The sequence below is a fragment of the Gambusia affinis genome, linkage group LG06, assembly GCF_019740435.1.
Source record: "Gambusia affinis linkage group LG06, SWU_Gaff_1.0, whole genome shotgun sequence".
Taxonomy (NCBI): Eukaryota; Metazoa; Chordata; class Actinopteri; order Cyprinodontiformes; family Poeciliidae; genus Gambusia; species Gambusia affinis.
The window spans coordinates 2,313,249-2,333,392 of record NC_057873.1 but is presented as its reverse complement, the minus strand read 5'-3'; the positions used below and the strand labels follow the sequence as shown (position 1 = coordinate 2,333,392).

Genomic DNA, 20,144 nt, shown 5'->3' with positions numbered 1-20,144 from the left:
ATGTTTCTGTACACTATGCCTGCCACTTGGTTGTGTCGTTCCATGTATTCTTTCCCTGCCAGTATCTTGCACCCTGCTGTTATGTGTTGGACTGTCTCAGGGGCCTCCTTGCACAACCTACACCTTGAGTCTTGTCTGGTGCGGTAGATCTGGGCCTCAATTGCTCTGGTGTTTAGGGCCTGTTCCTGGGCGGCCATGATGAGGGCCTCTGTGCTGTCCTTCAGTCCAGCTTTTTCCAGCCATTGGTAGGATTTTCTGATGTCAGCCACTTCGGTTATTTGCCGGTGGTACATCCCATGTAGGGGCTTGTCCTCCCATGATGGTTCCTCTGGCACCTCAGCTTCTGTTCCCCATTGTTTGAGACATTCACTGAGCACATTGTCTGTTGAGGCTTTGTCCCTGATGTATCTATGGATCTTGGATGTCTCGTCTTGGATAGTGGTTCTCACACTCACTAGTCCTCTGCCTCCTTCTTTGCGGTTCGTGTAGAGTCTCAGGGTGCTGGATTTGGGGTGGAACCCTCCATGCATTGTTAGTAATTTCCGGGTCTTAACATATATATATATATATATATATATATATATATATATATATATATATATATATATATATATATATATATATATATATATATATATATATGTATATATATATATACACATGTAACATAAACTACATTTTACTTGTGTCGTCTTTCACTGATATTTAAATTGATTTTCTGAAACAGTAAAGTGTGACAAACATTAATGCAGGATTTCATTATTTAAACATTTGAATCTGCTGCTCTGGATTTTTGCCTGCTGGAAAAACAATCATCTGAAACTGTTTGGAGGGGAAACTTCCTCTGCTGTCAGACCTTCAGCAGGTAATTTCAGGTTTGAAACGCCGTTAAATCACCCCGAGTGCAGAGAATCCTGCTCCTCTGCGAACCATCTGTTATCGTTAGAGTCTCTGCTGGAAAACACTCCCCACACACACACACACACGCACACACACACACACACACACACACACACATGTTTGCGCAGCTATCTTTGCAGGGACTTTCCATTGGCTTCCATTCATTTCTGCAGCCTAAACCTTACCCTTATCCTAACCCTAACCATTACATACCTAACCCTAACCCTAACCAAAACTCAATTCACACCTTAGTCCTAAATCTGACCCTTGACCCAAAAACAGTGTTTCCCCTAGTGTGGACCAGGCTTCGGTCCCCACAAGGAGCAGTGTGTCCCCACAACGTGGTATATATCAGCAAAATGGTCCCCACAAGGTATTAGAAACAAACACGCGCACACGCCCTGAAGCAGGTTTGTGGTCTTCATCTGTGACCCCTCTCAGCGGATGTTGATGGTGCGTCTAATTAACTGACACATAAACAAACAAGAGCTGATCACTGACCTATATCTCCTCCCACTTCCTGCCTGCAGTTTCCTGTTTCGAATGTGAATGCGTCTCGATCTGCTGCTAGCATAAAAATCTGCGTTGATGCTAGAATAAACATTAGCATATTCACCCCTCAGGTTGTGTTTTTTCATATTTTACATTTTTCATTTGAATTTCAGGATGACCATCAATTTTTGAGTCTTTTAAACCAATTTTCCCGATTGGGAACTTTTTTTGTTGTTTCACACCAGTCACCAGTTGGAAGGAGGTGAAGATGTGAGACAGGCCAACAGACAGTCGTCTTAAAGTTAGCATTAGCTTCTGCTCATTTTTAAAAATATGTTTAGCAGTTTAATTTTTACATTTTTACAAATGTGTTTAATGGTTTTGTGTAAGTGTCTACTTATTTTTTGTCTTTAGCAGTTCAGCATTAGCACCCACCAATGCTTTTATGTGCTTAGCCATTTAGCATTAGCCATCATACTATTATCTTACTAGCTATGGTTAGCTTTGCAACATTTTTTTAATGTGTTAAACGGTTTAGTGTTAGCTCTTTCTATTTTTTAAAATGGGTTTATCAGTCTAACATTTGCTTCTGCTAATTTTTTAGTGTGTTTAGCCATTTAGCATTAGCTTCCACCAATTTTTAATGTAAGTAACAGTTTAGTTTTAGCTTCTATTTTATATATATATATATGTTTAGCAGTTTTGTTTTGGCTTCTGCTAAGTTTTTGAAGTTTTTTGCTATTGAGTTTTAGCTTCTGCTGATTTTTTTTTTATGAATTAATGTTTGCATAGCTAAGATTCTTGTTTATCAATTAGTGGTTAGTTAACCTAATGTTTTGGTTATCCGTTGTCACCACTGGATATGATTATTGCTGAAACATGTATTCTCCCTTGCAACCACGGCGGCCATTTTGAAAAAGTCCACCAAAAATGGGAAACACAAGATCAAGAAAATAAATATAATTTCTGTGGTTCTAAAAATGTAGGCTATGATTTAAAGCCAAATACATTTGTGTAATTGTCAATTTTAGTGCAAAAATTTATTTTCTGTGACAACCATGGTGGCCATTTTGACAAAAATAAGAAATATTCAGTAACCATAATTTTTATTTTTCAAAATGTGTTTGATTTGAAACCAAGAGCATTCGTTTGGCAAATTTAGTAAAACAAAAAAAAATATCCCGACCATCTTGAAAAATGGCCACCATCCTGAATTTATCAGTGGATAGAGTTTTTTCCCCAAAAAGCAAGCCTCTGGTAACATCACGTGAAAAATATTCAACTGTCTGCTGCATTACACTGCAAACATCCTGAAAAGTAAATGCTTTCCACTGGTTTGTGTTTCTGCAGCCCGTTGACGTCGAGCAGCTCCAGTTAGAGACGCAGCCCAGAGACCCGTGGTGAGTCCTTCGCTTTTGATGCAGCGGCGCCGAGGCGTTGGCGCTGATTGATTCAGCTCAGATGGAGATGATTCAGTCTCACCCTGTCGCTGACTCACTGAGATCTGAGAGGCAGCAGCTTGAAATGAACTCAGAATAAAACAAAATGACAATGAAACTGAGGGGTAACACTTTGTGTCACAAAGGCCAAAATTAAACTAAAATCAAACGAGGAGAGTCGCCTAATTTTATTGTTTTAGTAGGAAATGGATGTTATTCACAGTAGAGTCAAAGATAAAAAGGATATTTGGATATTAGGAGGCATTTCTACTCTTATTTAAGTAAAATTTCTATATTTTCTACCCACTGAATGAAAAACAAACGTTTCAATCAGAAATTCACCAGACAGACTCACAGCTGCAGTTTCTGCTAAAGTTTGATCATTTTTTTAATGAAAGAAACTAATTTACAAAAAAATAATTTTGGCTGATTTTATTAGTTTTTGAATTATTGTCATTATTGTCATTAAAACACCAACATTTATATTTTGGTCCATCTGATGATGTAATTTATAAATATTAAATGATTGATAATTTGATCATTTAGTATGTTTTACCAAATACTTTTTTACTCTTACTTGAGTAATTTCTTACTATTTTCTACTTTTACTTTAGTAAAACCATGTAGAAGTAGTGCTACTCTTACTTGAGTAAAGTTTTTGGTTCTCTGCCCGCCTGTATCATATAAATATTGTTTTTTATGTTGACTGCAGTCATTTTTTTAGCTGAGAACAGTTCATTAAATGCTGCTGTGAACACTACAGTATTTTATTTACTCAGTGTTGTGAAGGAGCTTGAAAAAATCCAAAGAAAACAAAATCATTTTGCAGTAAGCTGAGGTTTTCCATAATAGACCTGTGTGAAGGTGTGAAAGTCAATTAATTTGCCTTTCAGGTGGAAAATAAACAGTGTGTTGACAGAATCCATTTAGAGGCAGAAATTCAGCCTGTGAACCAATCAATATTTAGATGGCTTGTGTTTCTCTGCTTTGTAAACAGAGATCGGGTTTCAGGTGAAAGGGAGAGAGCGTCTGAAACTGCGTTGGTCAGATCAGTTTTAAAAAACTCTCAGGGAGTTTTTATTTTTAATTTTCTGTCTTTCTGTGTGCATACATTTTAACAAAAATAAGAAACTGTAAAAACTATTGCTGGTTTTTTGTATATATATTATTTTTTTTGGTAAACTGAAATTTATGATGAAGAATAAATCAGCGCACTCTGAACACTGCAGCTGCATCGCTTCAGATCCACGTTGTTAATCTGCATTTTGAAGGTTTTGGCTGCGTAAACTAGTCCAGATTGTTAAAGTCTGAGGAACAGCATGGAGAGATACAAGGATCCTGAAGAGCAGTGCATGATTGGTCCACCAGAGGGCGCATTGACGGTGTAAATACCTTACAGCCCAGTGAGTCAAACTCACAATTTTCTACTGAATTTTAATCTTTGAAGTGAATTATGACAGTTATTATTTATTAGGAGAATTATTACATTGTCATTTTTAGAATAATCCAGATGTGTTTATTCAGCATGGTAGCTAGTGTGGCGTCGCTTGCACTAGACTGGCGAAAAAGTGTCCGATTTTAGCAGTTGTGTAAAAAAACACAAACCATTTCTCCGACTAGCACTTCAGTTTTGCTTGTATTTACCCAGAATGCCCTGCACTATAGTTTACTTCCTGACTTTAGAGCGTTCTGCTGTCCGCTTGGCTTTCACATATTCATTCGAACCGAACCAGAGTCGGTTCTGGCGTTCACCCATCATCCTCGGTTGGTGAGGGGAGAATGCTGACCGAACTCTGGTCCACTAACAAACCTCGGTCTGGGTTGGGTTTGGTTGAAGTGAACTTTGGTTCTGTTAAAAAGGAAGTGGACTACAGCACAGGGCATTCTGGGTAAATACAACCAAAACACAGACTCATTGTTTTTTACCGACAAAATAGAAGTCCTACAATGACTAATAATACGAATAAGTTTTGCTCCCTAATCAAACCAAATTTACCAGAATATCAGGTATGAAAACACTGTTACTGTTGCCATTTTCGCCACCTGCTGGTATAGTGTACGTATTACAGCGTTTGGAATTGAAATCTTGTTGAAAATATCAGCTTATAAAATATTCAGAGAAGTGCAGCTGAAGCCTTGGTGTGAATGTGAACTGTTTGTTAAGTTTATTGTTCTCCATTCCTCCTGTTAGCCAAACAAGCATCTTTTTAACCCGTCCTTTCAGTCATTTTCCATCCACTGGTATGCTTTCCTTTGTGAACTGAAGGCTGGGACTCAGACAGCAGTGAGCTGATGGAGGAAGAGCTGCAGGCGACAAGCTGAACACCTGCACCTCCTCGACGGGTCGCACACTCGATTAGTTCAGCAGCAGAAAATCCATCAGGGAAAATGGTCTCACATTTCTCAATAACTGTAACTTAAAATCAGAACTTCACTCTGATGCAACGCTTTCAATACAACAGAGAACAGTTCAGTGGGATGTGATAGATTAGGATGAGGCAAGAGGAGGGAAATTTTCTTTTATTATTTCATACGATTATTTCACTTGAAGGTGTTTTATCAGTGTAATGTGGAGAGTATGCTAAACAGCCAGTCAGTAGCTGGACAAGAAGCAGAAAAATCATCTTCCAGATGATAAACAAGGGCAACTTTTCAATGATTACTGCTCAAAATTAGGAACATTTTAGTTTTCTAACACTTACATGTAATATATATAGGATCCCCGGTATAAACAAGGATTTGGGATCCAGTAAAAAATGCTACTCGCTGATTATTTTAATACTTCAAACACCAAAAATACCTTAATTAGCATTAATACGAACGTTTGCTCCACTACGAGCGAAGAGCTAACGTCTTCAGTCTTCCTGATCGCCTCTTCGGGTTCAGCCAATCAGCAACAAGGAAAACAAAATGGCGCTCACCGATTGGCCGATCTGCCAAGTCCAGCCAATAGCGTGTCAAGAAGCACAGTAGCTAGGTGTTTTAGCTTCCCGTTTCCTTTCCAATATTTTAGATTAGCGCTACAGAACAATAAAAATAGAAAAAACAAAGTTTTCTAAAATACTTTTGTCTAGTTTCATAGTTTACTTTAAATAAGACAAAACTAACTTACAAGTAACAGTCAGCAGCATACAGGAGCTTGTTTTCATTTACTATATTGTTAATACTAATGAAAAGGTTATAGTTCAACTGTCATTTTATTTAACTTATAATAAGAATTTTTTTGTAGTTATAAATGAAATAATCTGCCAGAAAACTAGTACTCTTTTAAAATCAATGTTAAGGTATTATTGACTAAAAAGCTCCTGTCTCTTGTTGAAAAGGGACTTAAGAGTAAGTTTTGTTTATTTCAAGTTTATTATGATATTTGCACTTGACACTTATTATAAAATTACTTAGTAAATACTGGTCAGCAGCATTGAATTTAAAGGATCTGAAGCTTTTGTTTTTATTTACCATGTTTTTTAAATTTTTCAAAATAATAGCTAAAATATCGCAGAAGAGAAGAAAATTTATTGTTGAAAATTGTCAGACTTTTCTTCTCAGTTCATCAAATTAGTACCATAAAAAGCAACAAAATTGTTTTTTTAGAAATGTGTCTCATTTTAAATCAACTAAACTGCAGAAGACAGACATCAGAACATTGAGGCAAAAACACAAATGAGAAGTGGGTGTTGGGATTTAGCTAATTGATATAAGCCTCCTATTGGATAATCACTGCTGTGTGTGTGTGTGTGTGCGTGTGTGTGTGTGTGTGTGTGTGATTTTGCATGTTTTCATGGCCTCAGCCCACATCCTCAGCTGGCTTTCCGATTGTTTTAAAGATTTATTACCAGGAATCGTCGTTACAGCAGAAAAATAACCAACCAAGCTCCATTTTAAGCACTGAGAACTGGGTTTAAACTCCAGCTGCTGCAGACTTTCTGCCCACTGAGGTTTTCCAGTTGCTGTGTTTTCAGTGTTCACCTCCTGTCAGCAGAGGCGGCTCTGAAAATGTTAACGTTCCTCCTGGGAGTTTGCAGGGAAACGTTGCTTTTCCAGCTCATTTTCCAGACATTTAAACTTGTTTTAAAGCTGAGCTGCATGGTAAGCAGGGTGTCCAAACTGTGGCCCGGGGGCCGATTGTGGCCCTAAGCATGAGTTTGTGTGTCTTCCAGAAGGGACATTTGTGTTAAATACAACGGTAAGATTTTTCAGTTTATCAGTGTTTTTTAAATTATTCTTTAATTGAAAACCACAAACATTCAGTGACTTTTTACCAATAAAATTCTCCTTTTTGATGCTGGAAACAGTTAATAGACTAAAACATCAAAAAATTATTTTCCAAAAATGTTAAATAACTGTAAACATTAAAACAGATGTTATACTAATTTTGATTTTATGAAGATTATAGCTTGCTGTTGCGCAGATAAACACTGTAAAAACACAAAATCTTACCAAGTTTTTATGGTTTCTGATTTTCTGTTCCAGACATTTAAACGTGTTTTCAAGCTTGATTCAAGTTAAACAAAACTAACATACAAGTAACTTTATTATGTAAATAAAAAACATTCCTGAATATTGATGTAAACAAAATTCTTGTTCCACTAGCAGATTATTTCACTCATAACATTATTCCCATTTTAAAAGGGAAATAATTTGCAAGTGGAACAAAATTAAGTAATTATTAAACTTCTATATCTTGCTGAAAAGTTATTTGTAAGTTAGTTTTATCTTATTCAAGTGAACTAAGATATTTCCTGTAGAAACTAAGCAAAAATATTTGATAATATTTTCAATTTTGCAGAGAAATATTTCACAAAACAATTAGTTTTGGATTGTTGATTGGAGAGTTAAAGTACTTTTAACCCCCTTTCATCCTGGGTGATTTTTGGAAAAGGACAAAGAGACGCAAATGAAGGAAATCTGAAGCATCTGATCTCCATTTCTAGCAGAGAAGCTTTTATTGAAATAAAAGTGACTAAAAAGTGACTCAGCTGCATCTGCAGGACTAAATCCTCCTTTACATGGAGAGTTCAACAGTTCAACAAAATGAAGAGAGCAGATCTTCATTTTTATATCATCTAGCTGTAACATCAGTCATCTCAGGCGCGTTTCCCTGTAAAGAGCAGGTTTCTTCTTCCCACTCATTTTCCCTTCATGCCCTGTTTATTTAGCCTCAGCCTCCGATCCCGCTCCACTGACTCAATGAAAGCAGCAGCTCCTGGTTTACAGCGATGCGCCGTTTGCTGCTGAAAAGGCAGATTTTTATTTCATCTTTTCATTACATCAACAGGAAAATTTAACGCTTTGTCTCTGAGATATCAGCAGCTCATTTATCCACAGAAAACCAGTGGAAACGGAGTAATTGATTCACAGACGGCACCGTAAAGAGCCGGGCGTCTATTTCCTGCTTTATGAATTTAATAAATCAGACTGACAGACAGCCGGGACCAAAAGAGCCGCGACCGCAGGCAGAAATCACTGCACAGGGTTACAGGTTTCATCTGGATTTCATCTGGATTTCATCTGGATTTCATCTGGATTTCATCTGGTTCCGCGTTGTACCACAGCCGGCTGGAAAACAGAAAAACAGCAGAAAACTTATCAGAAAATTTGAGATTAAAATCATACTTGCTCTAGAAAAAACTCAAACATTTCTGCGTTTTGAAAGTAAAAAAAAATTGCTAAATAAAACTCAGAAATTTTAAGATTAGCATCACAAATTTTCCGGAAAGAAACTGGAAACTTCTGAGCTTGAAAAATTTAAAACTTGCTAGGAGAAACTATGAAATTTTAAGATAAACCTCAGAAATTTCTGAGCTTTACAAGTCAAAGACCTGCTAGAAAAAGTCCAGAAATTTTGAAATTAATTCTGAAATTTTCTGGTGACGTTTGGAGCAGAATTTAAATTTAACTGCCTCTGTTTTCTGCCCACACAGGAAGTTAACAAATAATAATAATAATAATAATAATAATAATAATAATAATAATAATAATAATAATAATAAAACAGTTTCCACCGGGAAGCAGCAGAAGCAGCAGCTTTTTATTGCCCAGCAGTTTAATCTGCTCTCTCTGTACGTTTATAAATAATTCACAGATACAGGAAAAGTTCCTCCACATCCAGATCCTCTTGTTTGATCCTCCTCTCCTTCACTGACTTCCTCTAATGGAGCCGATGTTTCTGCAACTGTTTCTGCAACTGTTTCTGCAACTGTTTCTGCAACTGTTTCTGCAACTGTTTCTGCAACTGTTTCTGCAACTGTTTCTGCAACTGTTTCTGCCGACTGAATGAAATGAGAGTTGAATCTTTTTCAGTCTGAAGCTGGAAACCTGAATAAAACTGACTTCTAGTTTAGATTTTGTTTGTAAACGACTCTTTGGATGCTGCAGATGAATTACTGCAGCATCACTGCTTGTGTCTGAATGCGTTTCTGTGTCTGAGTTGCTAAGCAACAAGTTGTTGTCGTTGCTGTTGTTGTTGCCACAGTGTTGCCCTGAACATAAAAGCCTCCGGAGGTTTGGAGGAGAAGAGAAAGAAACAACCAGCCGAGTTACACAAAGATCATCATCAGCAGAATCAGATTCAAATTTCAATCGAGTTGATTGAGGAAACTGCAATTAATAAATCAAAAATAATCACATTTTAATTGAAAACCATGGATCAGTTTTCAATTCAGAAACTTTTCTGCTGCTAAACTATTTAATAGTCGATACACAAAGTCAAAAACAGATAATTATTGATTTTAATCTGATATGTTTGATATGAGGGACACAGATTAGAAGAAATTAGAGGAGTAAATTTCTTCCAGGATTCTGAGAATAATCTCAGGTGTTTTCGAGAAAAAACAAATATTTTATGAATTTGAAAAGTCATAACTTTGCTAGAAACAAACTCTCAGTTTTAAGATTAATGTCAGAAAATGTTAATAAAAAAACACAAGAAAAGACTGAGAATTGAAAGTTTCTTCTGATTTTCAAAAGTAAAACTTTTCATCTTTTGGAGTTGCACATTTTCAAAATTAAAGATTTTTTTTTACATTCTTTTCATAAAGATTTTTGAGATTAATCTCAAAATTTCTGAGTTTTTCAGAGTTTTTTAAATTTTTCATTTAAAATGTTCAGAATCGGGGCGTGCTCTGGTGGTGTAGAGGTTAGCACGCCCCACGTTTAGAGGCCTTCAGTCCTCGACGCGGCCGTCGCGGGTTCGATTCCCGGACCCGACAACATTTGCTGCATGTCTTCCCCCTTTCCTGTCAGCCTACTATGATAAAAGGGACACTAGAGCCCACAAAAAGGACCCCCTGGTGGGGGAAAAAAAAATAACAAAAATAAAAAATAAAAAATAAAATGTTCATAATCTGCATCAGATTGGAGAAAAGTTCAGCTTTCTGCTGTTTCAGGAACTTTTCCAGAAATCTTCATTTCATATTTCACTGTTTTTATGATTTGAGAAATAATTTGTTTATCAAGCTGCAGAACGAAACCTCTGATCTGTTTTTAATGGAGAAACTTTTGTGTTGGAAACGTTTATTGACCAAACAAGAGATTTGGATCCTCAATATGTTACATAATTTCTTATATATTAAATTTTTTAAAATATATTTTTTATATGCTGTTTTAAATCTTTTGTATATTTACAAAACATTTTTCCCATTTTTTAAGTGGAACTTGAACTATCCACCCAACTGAAGCTCCTATAAGTTGTTGAAAAGTCACTTATATATAATATGAGATATTATAGACATTTTTAATGTGGAATATTTTTTGTAAACATTTTCTTTTGTTTGGGAAACTGATGGTTTTATGGACGACCTAAAATATTCCAAATACAGAATATCTACAGATTAAAATTAAAAGATTAAAAATAATCAATAACTTGAGTTTCTAAATTATTTTTCCTCCTGATTAAAATCCGTTTCTGCCTCTTCAGCTTTAATTACCTTCCTAAATAAATAAACAAACCTTTTTGGCCCTGCCTGCGCTCCATATGGGAACCTGATGAAGACGCAGGTGTCTGTGTGTGTGTGTGTGTGTGTGTGTGTGTGTCTGTGTGTGTGTGTGTGTGTGTGTGTGTGCGTGTGTGTGTGTGTGTGTGTGTGTGTGTGTTGGGCTGGTCTCCTGCTGAATCACAGATGTCTCCATTTGTAAATTCTCCAGCTCTCGGTGACATTATCCTGAAAAACGACACGAATCCACCAAGAAAAAACAGAACAGCTATCCAGGGAAAGATCAGATTATAATCCCAGCCTCACAGCTCAGATTATTCTAATCTGCATCAGATTATTCAGATTATTCTGATCTGCTGTGTGCTGCAGAACAAACACAGCCCAGCCGGTTCTGTTCATCAGGAACCAGTTCATCTTGCCGACCCGGCTGATTGTTTTTAAAATAATCCCACATCGCTGCTGCTGTTTTCCTCGTAATCCCAGCCGTTTCTGCTCCTTCTCTGGACTCACTTCCTGACCGTTTCCTCCCAGGAATGAGCAGCATTAACATCCGCAGCTGGCAGCCCAGATTAAATCCAAGGGCAGATTTGACCTCCATTTATTCCCAATTATAGAAGCAACGAATGGAGCCCAATCAATCAATCAATCAATCAATCAATCAATCAATCAATCAATCAATCAATCAATCAATCAATCAATCAATCATCAGACGGTTCGCTGCAGAGCCTCACTGCTCGGTTTTCAGTTTCAACTCAGTTGTTTTTGTGAGTTTCTCCAAACTATTTTTGTTAAATCTTTAAATCATTTTGTTTTGTTAAATCTTTAAATCATTTTGTTTTGTTAAATCTTTAAATCATTTTGTTTTGTTAAATCTTTAAATCATTTTGTTTTGTAAAATCTTTAAATCATTTTGTTTTGTAAAATCTTTAAATCATTTTGTTTTGTTAAATCTTTAAATCATTTTGTTTTGTTAAATCTTTAAATCATTTTGTTTTGTGCTCATTAGAAAGAGATTTCTTCTCCCTGTGACCAAACTGTAAATGTGAGTTATTTTTGACTCTGACGTCACGTTGATCTAAATGTAATGAATCTGTGAATCCACAACATTTAAACAGATGAGTCTTCACTTGGAAAGTGCTTCAACAAGTTGTTGTAATATTTGGAAATTTCAAAATTAAAAATTTTTGAATTTTTTCTAGAAAACAACGTGGAAATTTCTGAGCTTCAAAATGTGAAAATCTGCAAGGAAAAATTAGAAATTTTTAGATTCATTTCTAAAGTTTTAAAGGTTGAAGATTTTTGGCTTTAGAAGTGTTGAAAAATGTAAATTTTCTTTTCTCCAAAATTTGAGATTAATGTTAAAATGAGTGAGTTTTATTTTTTGGCAGTGAAAACCACGTTGAGGCACCGAGTCGGAGATCAGCAGTGAGGGACGGATTGTTTTCAAAAGATGTTTTTGCCAATAAATTTACACCAAAAAAACAAATAAATTCCCTCAAATCATAGAAAAAAAATCTTAAATTTTCAGGTGCGAGTTTAAGATTCGTTGATTTGGGGGCGTGGCCAGCAGCAGCTTATTGGGATTTAAAGTGACAGAGACCCTAAAACGGATCGGAATGGGCAGAACCGCTCAGACTGAAATCTGATTCCAGGAAGCATAAATAAATCTGAGATAAAACAAAATGACTGCCGCTGTTTGTTTCTGGATGTTTCAGTCTCGGATAAAGAAGGTTTGTATTTTGTATTTCACCTGCATTTTGTTTCAGGTGATCAGCCTGAGGCTGCAGGCGAAATCTGTCAGGGTCAAAGTTCATCGACCCAAACAGTAAACAAACCTGATGTGTCTTTATTTATTAAACTGAAGCAAATGAAAACTCAGGCTTCCTGCGAGTGAAAGTATTTATTCTTTGTCTCAATTTAAATCTAACAAACAGATGAAAACATCTGGCTGTAATTACGACCCGCGTGACGACATGAACACGCAGCTGGCAGCAGGAAGGATTCATCCCACAGCACTGAGGTCAGAGGTCAGAGGTCAGAGGAGGACAACATCCTCTGGACTGACAAGACATTTTCATGAAAGCATCAACAGAAATAAAAACATATTTTTTCTCTCTTTATATTGAAAAAATGTTTAATAGTGAAATAATCTGAAAATGGTAGTAGTAGTTATTTTAAACTCAATATCAATGAATTATTTACCTGAAACCAACTTTCCTACTGAAAAGTTAGTTTTCTCTTATATATTGTAATAAAATCTTTACATTGAAACTAAACCAAGAATACTTGGGCTTCACTGCAAAAACACAAAATCTTTATTTTAATCTAGTTTCAGTATAAATAACTTAACAAGCTCCTATTTTTGATGGAAAGTCACTTTATGTTCATTTTGTTTTATTTAAGGTGTAAAAAGAAATTAATGCACCAGAAACTGAAAACTCTTGGTTAGATTTTGTGTTTTTGCAGTGCAGATTGGTGACAGTTGGGCGCAAATGCAGCAACTAAAATAAATGGGAGTCGATACGAAGTCATCAGTTTGTGTAGAAGTAGTGTGTGTGGGCGTGTGTGTGTGTGTGTGTGTGGGTGTGTGTGTGTGTGCGTGTGTGTGTGTGTGTGTGTGTGTGTGTGTGTGTGGGTGTGTGTGTGTGTGTGTGAGACCTGCCCTTACTGATGGACGACCGTTTTCTCTGATCGATCATCCCACGGGAACCCGACCCCCGCATCATTCCCTCCCCCTCCTCCCCGTCACCATGACAACGGGCCGTCCTCTGATTGACGACGCCGAGCTGAGCCTCCTCTGGGCGTCTGGCCCCTCCCCCTTCCTCTTATGTATCCCTCCTCTTCCTCCTCCATTCCTCCCCTTCAGCAGCGTTTCTGTTTTGTTTCTAAGTTTCACTGCAGCTGCTCTGTCTCTTCTTCCATTGGACCATTTAACCGTCCTGTTGTCCTCGGGTCAAAATGACCCGCCACTGTATTAAAACTCCCCAAAGATCCACTAAATGTTATTTTAGGACAACAGGAGGGTTAATGTTTAACGTTGCTGTCTGTCTCGGACATCGGTACTGAAGAGTGTTGATGCAAAACAGGAAAGAATCTTCCACACTTATTACCACCTGCAGAAATCCTTTATTATTGTCAGAAGTTTAGTAATAATTTGTTCAAAGCTGCTTCTACCAACACTTAGAGCTGAATTAAATTACATTTCTCAGTGTTGAAGCTCATAGAGACCAGCTGCTACAAATAAATGTGATATTGTTGATATTCTGTTGATAAAATCACAGTTTCACAGTTGCAGTGTTTTTTAATACAGTATTATAAAACAATCTAAGAAGCAAAAAGGTAAAAACAATTTGCAGCCATGAGAATCAATAAAATCCCTCCAGGATAATAAAAGCATAAAAGCTTCGAGGATCTTAAAGTTGAAATGGTTTCGGTCTCTTTAGTAGAACTAAAGATGAACACATGAATTGTAGCAGGATGAATCAAAACAGCAACCAGGAACAACCAGAGAGCTCGACGGACATCTTGGATCTTCCTTATCTGGGTTTTCAGAGCAGCTGCAGCACCAGCAGCTGCAGCACCCGCAGCTGCAGCACCCGCAGCTGCAGCAACACGGCGTCAGTCCAGCCATAAATATGGCTGCAGCAACGCTGCGATCAGCTGCATTTCGCTGTGAGACGCAGCCTAAAAATGGAGCCAAACAGCTTTGATGTCGCCTCTGTTTTATATTTGCTTCTTTTTCTGGATCCACTCGTCTTCGTGGTTTTGCACTGATTTATAAAGAACAAAACTTGACAGATAATTAATTGGTAAGATTTATTTCCATTGTGGACCCTAATACCACATCGCCTCAGAAAGAGCAAATTTACACCAAAAACCAGAAATTCTCTAGAAATAACAGAGAAATTTCTGAGTTTAAAAAGCTAGAAAATTAGCTAGAAAAAATCTGAAATTTTTACTTGAATCTAGGACATTTTCTAGAAAAAAAGAAATTGAAATTCTGAAATGTCAAAATGTTGCTGAAAATATACAAAATGTTCAGATTAATATTGATTTTTTTATTATTATTTTTGGAAAAATCGTGGAGATTTCTTGGTTAGAAAAATCAAAAACCTGCTTAAAAACTGAAATCTTTTGATTGATCTCATAAAGTTTCTTTTAAAAAAAACACTTCTCATTTTGAAAAGTAAAAACAAGAAAATGCCAGAAAATATCAGAAATCTTGATCTGACGCTCAGAAATCTTCTAGAAAAACATGAAAATATTAGAATTTTAAATTTCAAAATGTTGCTTGAAAAAAGTCTGAAATGTTCAGATTAATTTCAGAAACTTATCTTGGAAAGTCTAAAAGTCACAAATGTGCTTGAAAAAATCAGAAATGTTGAGTTTAATCTCAGAGTTTTTCTAGAAAAAATGAAAAATTCTAAACTCAAAAAGTGAAAGATTAAAACTTTTCAAACTCAGAATTTTCTGATTTTCTGAGTTAGAAAAGTGAATTTCTGTGATTTCTCTCCACAGTCTGTCTGTTTGTGGAAATCTCTCCATATTTTCCACCTGAGATCCTCCTGACCTCCGTTTCTGTCTGAATCTTTTCTTGTGTTTTTGCAGGTGAGCTCGTTGCGCCGCTCTTAGTTCCCATCATCCTCTTCCTCCTCCTCCTCTTCCTCTCGCGGCTTGTGGGAACCGGCTCCGCCATGTTTCCCTTCGCCTGTCCTTCTTCCTTCCTCCTCCTCTTCCTCGCCGTCCTGCTTCCCGCCTGCCAGCCGGAGTCGCAGCGCGTCGACCCGAGCGTCCAGCCGGACCCGCGGACGGCGCTGCCCTCGCCGGCCGCCGCCTCGCTGGCGCCGTCGCTGCCGTACGGGAACAGCTCCGCCTCCGGCGGTCCGGATAAGTGCAACAAGCAGACGGTTTGCACCGAGGGCATCCTGCTGCCGGTGTGGGAGCCCAAGCAGCCGGGCCTCGGGTACAAGGTGGCCCGCGCCGTGGTCTACTTCGTCTCCCTGATGTACATGTTCCTGGGAGTGTCCATCATCGCTGACCGCTTCATGGCGTCCATCGAGGTCATCACCTCTCAGGTGAGCAGAACCAGGAGCTTTAAACCAGCTGGGGTTGTTCAAATGTAACTTCCTGCAGAAAGTTTTGTTCTGAATCTGAACTTTATCGACAACTTTTCAGGCTGCTGAAGGTTTTTATGTGGATTTCTGATGAGCTTTCAGTCACTTCACTTAGACAGCGTTCAAACAGATCCTTTCACATCTGTTTTTGCTCCATGTGACCCAAAGTTTTTTGGCCAGTGTAGATATAAAAATCCAGAAAACTTTAGATCCATTTAAAAAACAAGACACTTTCTGAGTTTTAAAATTTGATAATTTGCTGAAAAAAACCTCAAACCTCAGAAATTTCTAGAAACCAACTTGGAAATTTCTGAGCTTCAAAAGTAAAGTAAAAAAAACAAAAAACTGTTTTTAAATTTAAAATTCTTTCACACCTCCAGCCTCCATCGTTAATCTGTTCCGGGTTACAAGGTTCTGATTCCTGACATGCAGAACAGCAGATGAATGTTCCTTCATCATGAGAGCTGAATATCAGAAATCCTTCTGAAATACTCATAAACACAACGTGACATTTGTTTTGGGGATATTCAGTGAAACTACTTTCTCCTCTGCAATGTTTTAACGTCCAGTTTGAGGCCTGCTGGACTCTGGATCTGCTGCAGCGTCTCAACCGGTTCAGCTGGTCTGAGCTCAGTAGATACAGAGGAACGAACTGAAGTCGGATCGTCCGTTATGGAAATGTTGAGATAAGTTGGAGGGGAAGAGACGATAGCAGAACTGGCCTTCAGGCTCTGGGTCACAGTAAATTAAAGTCCATCCGTCTCTTTCAGCTCATTTTTTCATCCTACGCGTTTTTCCTGAAGGCATCACAGGGATTCATGGAGGTCATCAGATCCCAATGATGATAAATAAACCAGAAACCAAGAAATTCAAATGGATTATTAGACAGCAGGAGTCATTTTGTCAGATAAGTTCTAGGAAACGTTCATAATTTCTGAGTTTAATTAATGTGATTAAAGGTGATGATAATTAATTAACACCAATTAAAAGACCCGACTCTTTTCAACCAGGGAGAAAATATTGAATCTTATCCCATATTTCCTGTTTTATTTTGTAGTAATTTGTGGGGGAGAGGTTGGCTAGTTATAGTTTGTAAAGATAGAAAGTCACAAATTTACAGCAATAATTTTTAGTTTAATACAAGAGAAAAGAAAATCAGTGGTCATTTTCAGTCATATTTTCAACGTGTTATTAATTTCTAAATGCCACTAATCAGCAATAATAATTAACAAACTAATTAGCAAGCTAAATGTTTAGCCAGAACTAAATATTTTCTTTACATTGAGGTTCATCAATACCCAGCTCTTATTTTGATAGTCCACTTGTTTTTCATTCAGTGGGTAGAAAATCCAGAACTTTTACTCAAGTAGAAATACTTCATAATAAAAGCACTCAAGTAAAATTAGTAAAAATATTCCTAAAAGTGTTTTTTTCTTCAAAAACGTTACTCAAGGTAACGTGTCTGAGTAAATGTAAGCAGTTGCAGCTCCTCAGGTGTGTTCAGGTGTCCAGTGTGTGTGTTTTGCAGGAGAAGGAGGTGACCATCACCATGCCCAACGGGGAAACGTCCGTGGCGACAGTTCGCATCTGGAACGAAACCGTCTCCAACCTGACGCTCATGGCTCTGGGCTCCAGCGCTCCGGAGATCCTGCTGTCGGTGATCGAGGTAAACGCCGTTACCCCTCGGCGTCGTCCGTTCGTTGGTCCCGGCTCGCCTCTCAGAGCCTCCGCTCCTCCGCAGGTGTGCGGTCACAACTTCGAGGCCGGCCAGCTGGGGCCGGGGACCATCGTCGGCAGCGCCGCCTTCAACATGTTCGTGATCATCGGGATCTGCGTGTGGGTCATCCCCAACGGCCAGTCACGCAAAATCAAACACCTCAGGGTGTTCTTCATCACCGCCTTCTGGAGCATCTTCGCCTACATCTGGCTCTACCTCATCCTGGCTGTCATCTCGCCGAGCGTCGTGGAGGTGAGGAAGGGAAACCATCAACGGAGCTAATCTCACCATCAGCAGGATTAGCCTGCGCTAAAACTAGTAAAACACTGTCACCTTTGGTAAAACTGCAAAAATCTCACAAAGTACTTCTGACTTCTTTTCAGTGCAAATATCTCAGTACTCTTGAAATCAGTCAAAAATAACCGAGAAGTAACTTTTCAGCAAAATATTAGAGCTTCTTCTACGTCAATAATTTCTTAATGTTGGTGAAAATGTTTTTGTTCCATTGGCAGATAAATAAGGCAGTGTCATGTAAAATCCATTTTTTTTATCTTTCCATTATGTTATAATATTATTTCCTCATCAAAAACAAACCTGGACTGTTGCTTTGAATCTTCCATGCATGTTTGATCAATCCTTTAATCTCCATGGCAACCAATCAGATGTACAAGTGTTTCAGTTTAATAAGGTCTGTAGATTTTGTTCTGCACCAAGGCTCTGTGAAACAGAACCCGTCTCCTTCCTTAATCCCAGCCTATTAATCATTCTGGATCTCCCACCGGCCCCTTCGTGACCCTGCAGGGGTCAGAGGTCAACGGGTTCATGGGTGTTTGTCCCTAAATCTCTGGCCGTCGTGTTTCAGGTCTGGGAAGCTCTGGTGACGCTGCTCTTCTTCCCCGTCTGTGTCCTCCTGGCTTGGATCGCCGACCGCCGTCTGCTCTTCTACAAGTACATGGGCAAGCGTTACCGTGCCGACAAGCGCCATGGCATCGTCGTGGAAACCGAGGGGGACCTGACCCCCACCAAAGGCGGCATGGAGATGATCACTGACGGCAAGCTGCCGGGGGGAAGCGCCGTGGTTCCTGCTGAGAACGGCGGGGACGGAGCGGCGGGCGCCACGGCGAACAGCATCGGCACTGCGGCAGTCGCCAGGGGCAACCTGCCCAACTCCAACAGCGCCACTGTGAACGTGGAGAGCGGCAGGGAGCTGGACGAGAGCCGCAAGGAGGTGAGACACAGACAAACGAGTTAAACTGAGGAGAAGGAGGGAAGTTTTAATCACACGGTTCATTCAGTCCGTTTTAGTCCAACTCAAGCTAACTCTGCAAACCAAATTGAGCTCTGATGCCGTTTAAATCCATATGTGAACGCCAAGTAGATCAGAGGCCACTTCAAAAGCAGGAAGTGGATTACAGCACAGAGCATTCTGCACAAAAACCTCCGAAGACACCGAGCGACACAAAAACCACTGAAGACACCGAGCGACACAAAAACCTCTGAAGACACCGAGCGACACAAAAACAACCGAAGACACCGAGCAACACAAAAACCTCCGAAGACACCGAGCGACACAAAAACCTCTGAAGACACCGAGCGACACAAAAACAACCGAAGACACCGAGCGACACAAAAACAACCGAAGACACCGAGCAACACAAAAACAACCGAAGACACCGAGCAACACAAAAACCTCCGAAGACACCGAGCGACACAAAAACCTCTGAAGACACCGAGCGACACAAAAACAACCGAAGACACCGAGCGACACAAAAACAACCGAAGACACCGAGCAACACAAAAACAACCGAAGACACCGAGCAACACAAAAACCACTGAAGACACCGAGCGACACAAAAACCTCTGAAGACACCGAGCGACACAAAAACAACCGAAGACACCGAGCAACACAAAAACCACCGAAGACACAGAGCGACACAAAAACCTCTGAAGACACCGAGCGACACAAAAACAACCGAAGACACCGAGCGACACAAAAACAACCGAAGACACCGAGCAACACAAAAACAACCGAAGACACCGAGCAACACAAAAACCTCCGAAGACACCGAGCGACACAAAAACCACCGAAGACACCGAGCAACACAAAAACAACCGAAGACACCGAGCAACACAAAAACCTCTGAAGACACCGAGCGACACAAAAACCACCGAAGACACCGAGCAACACAAAAACAACCGAAGACACCGAGCAACACAAAAACAACCGAAGACACCGAGCAACACAAAAACAACCGAAGACACCGAGCGACATTTCCTTCTTCACCAGATGGAAACGGAAATGGAGGCATCAGATTTTAGCCGTTGCAGGATTTCTCGTCTGTCTTTGGTAAAATCCTCTGAGCCATTTTTTTCTGCTAGCGCTAGGCTAACATGTTTGTTTTGGTCGTATTTACCCACAATGCCCTGCGCTGTAGAGCACTTCCTGCTTATGGAGCGGTCTCTGGTCCGCTTGGCGTTCACATATGCATTCAAACCAAACCAGAGTTCACTTCAACCGAACTGAGACCAGCGTTAGCTTAGCATTCACACC

At 39.0% G+C, this 20,144-nt stretch overlaps 1 protein-coding gene across 4 annotated transcripts in view; it reads left to right on the top strand.

Moving 5' to 3' along the window:
• The window catches only part of slc8a2b (solute carrier family 8 member 2b), a 97,705-nt gene that overhangs the window by 59,838 nt on the left and 17,723 nt on the right, over positions 1–20,144 (top strand). For all 4 annotated transcript variants that reach the window (XM_044120018.1, XM_044120017.1, XM_044120019.1 and 1 more), the window contains 5 exons: positions 2,743–2,792; positions 15,371–15,837; positions 17,405–17,542; positions 17,618–17,845; positions 18,456–18,821. In XM_044120018.1, coding sequence (XP_043975953.1) covers positions 15,457–15,837; positions 17,405–17,542; positions 17,618–17,845; positions 18,456–18,821 — 1,113 coding nt within the window. In that variant the 5' untranslated portion in view covers positions 2,743–2,792; positions 15,371–15,456. The remainder of the gene's footprint in view (positions 1–2,742; positions 2,793–15,370; positions 15,838–17,404; positions 17,543–17,617; positions 17,846–18,455; positions 18,822–20,144) is intronic.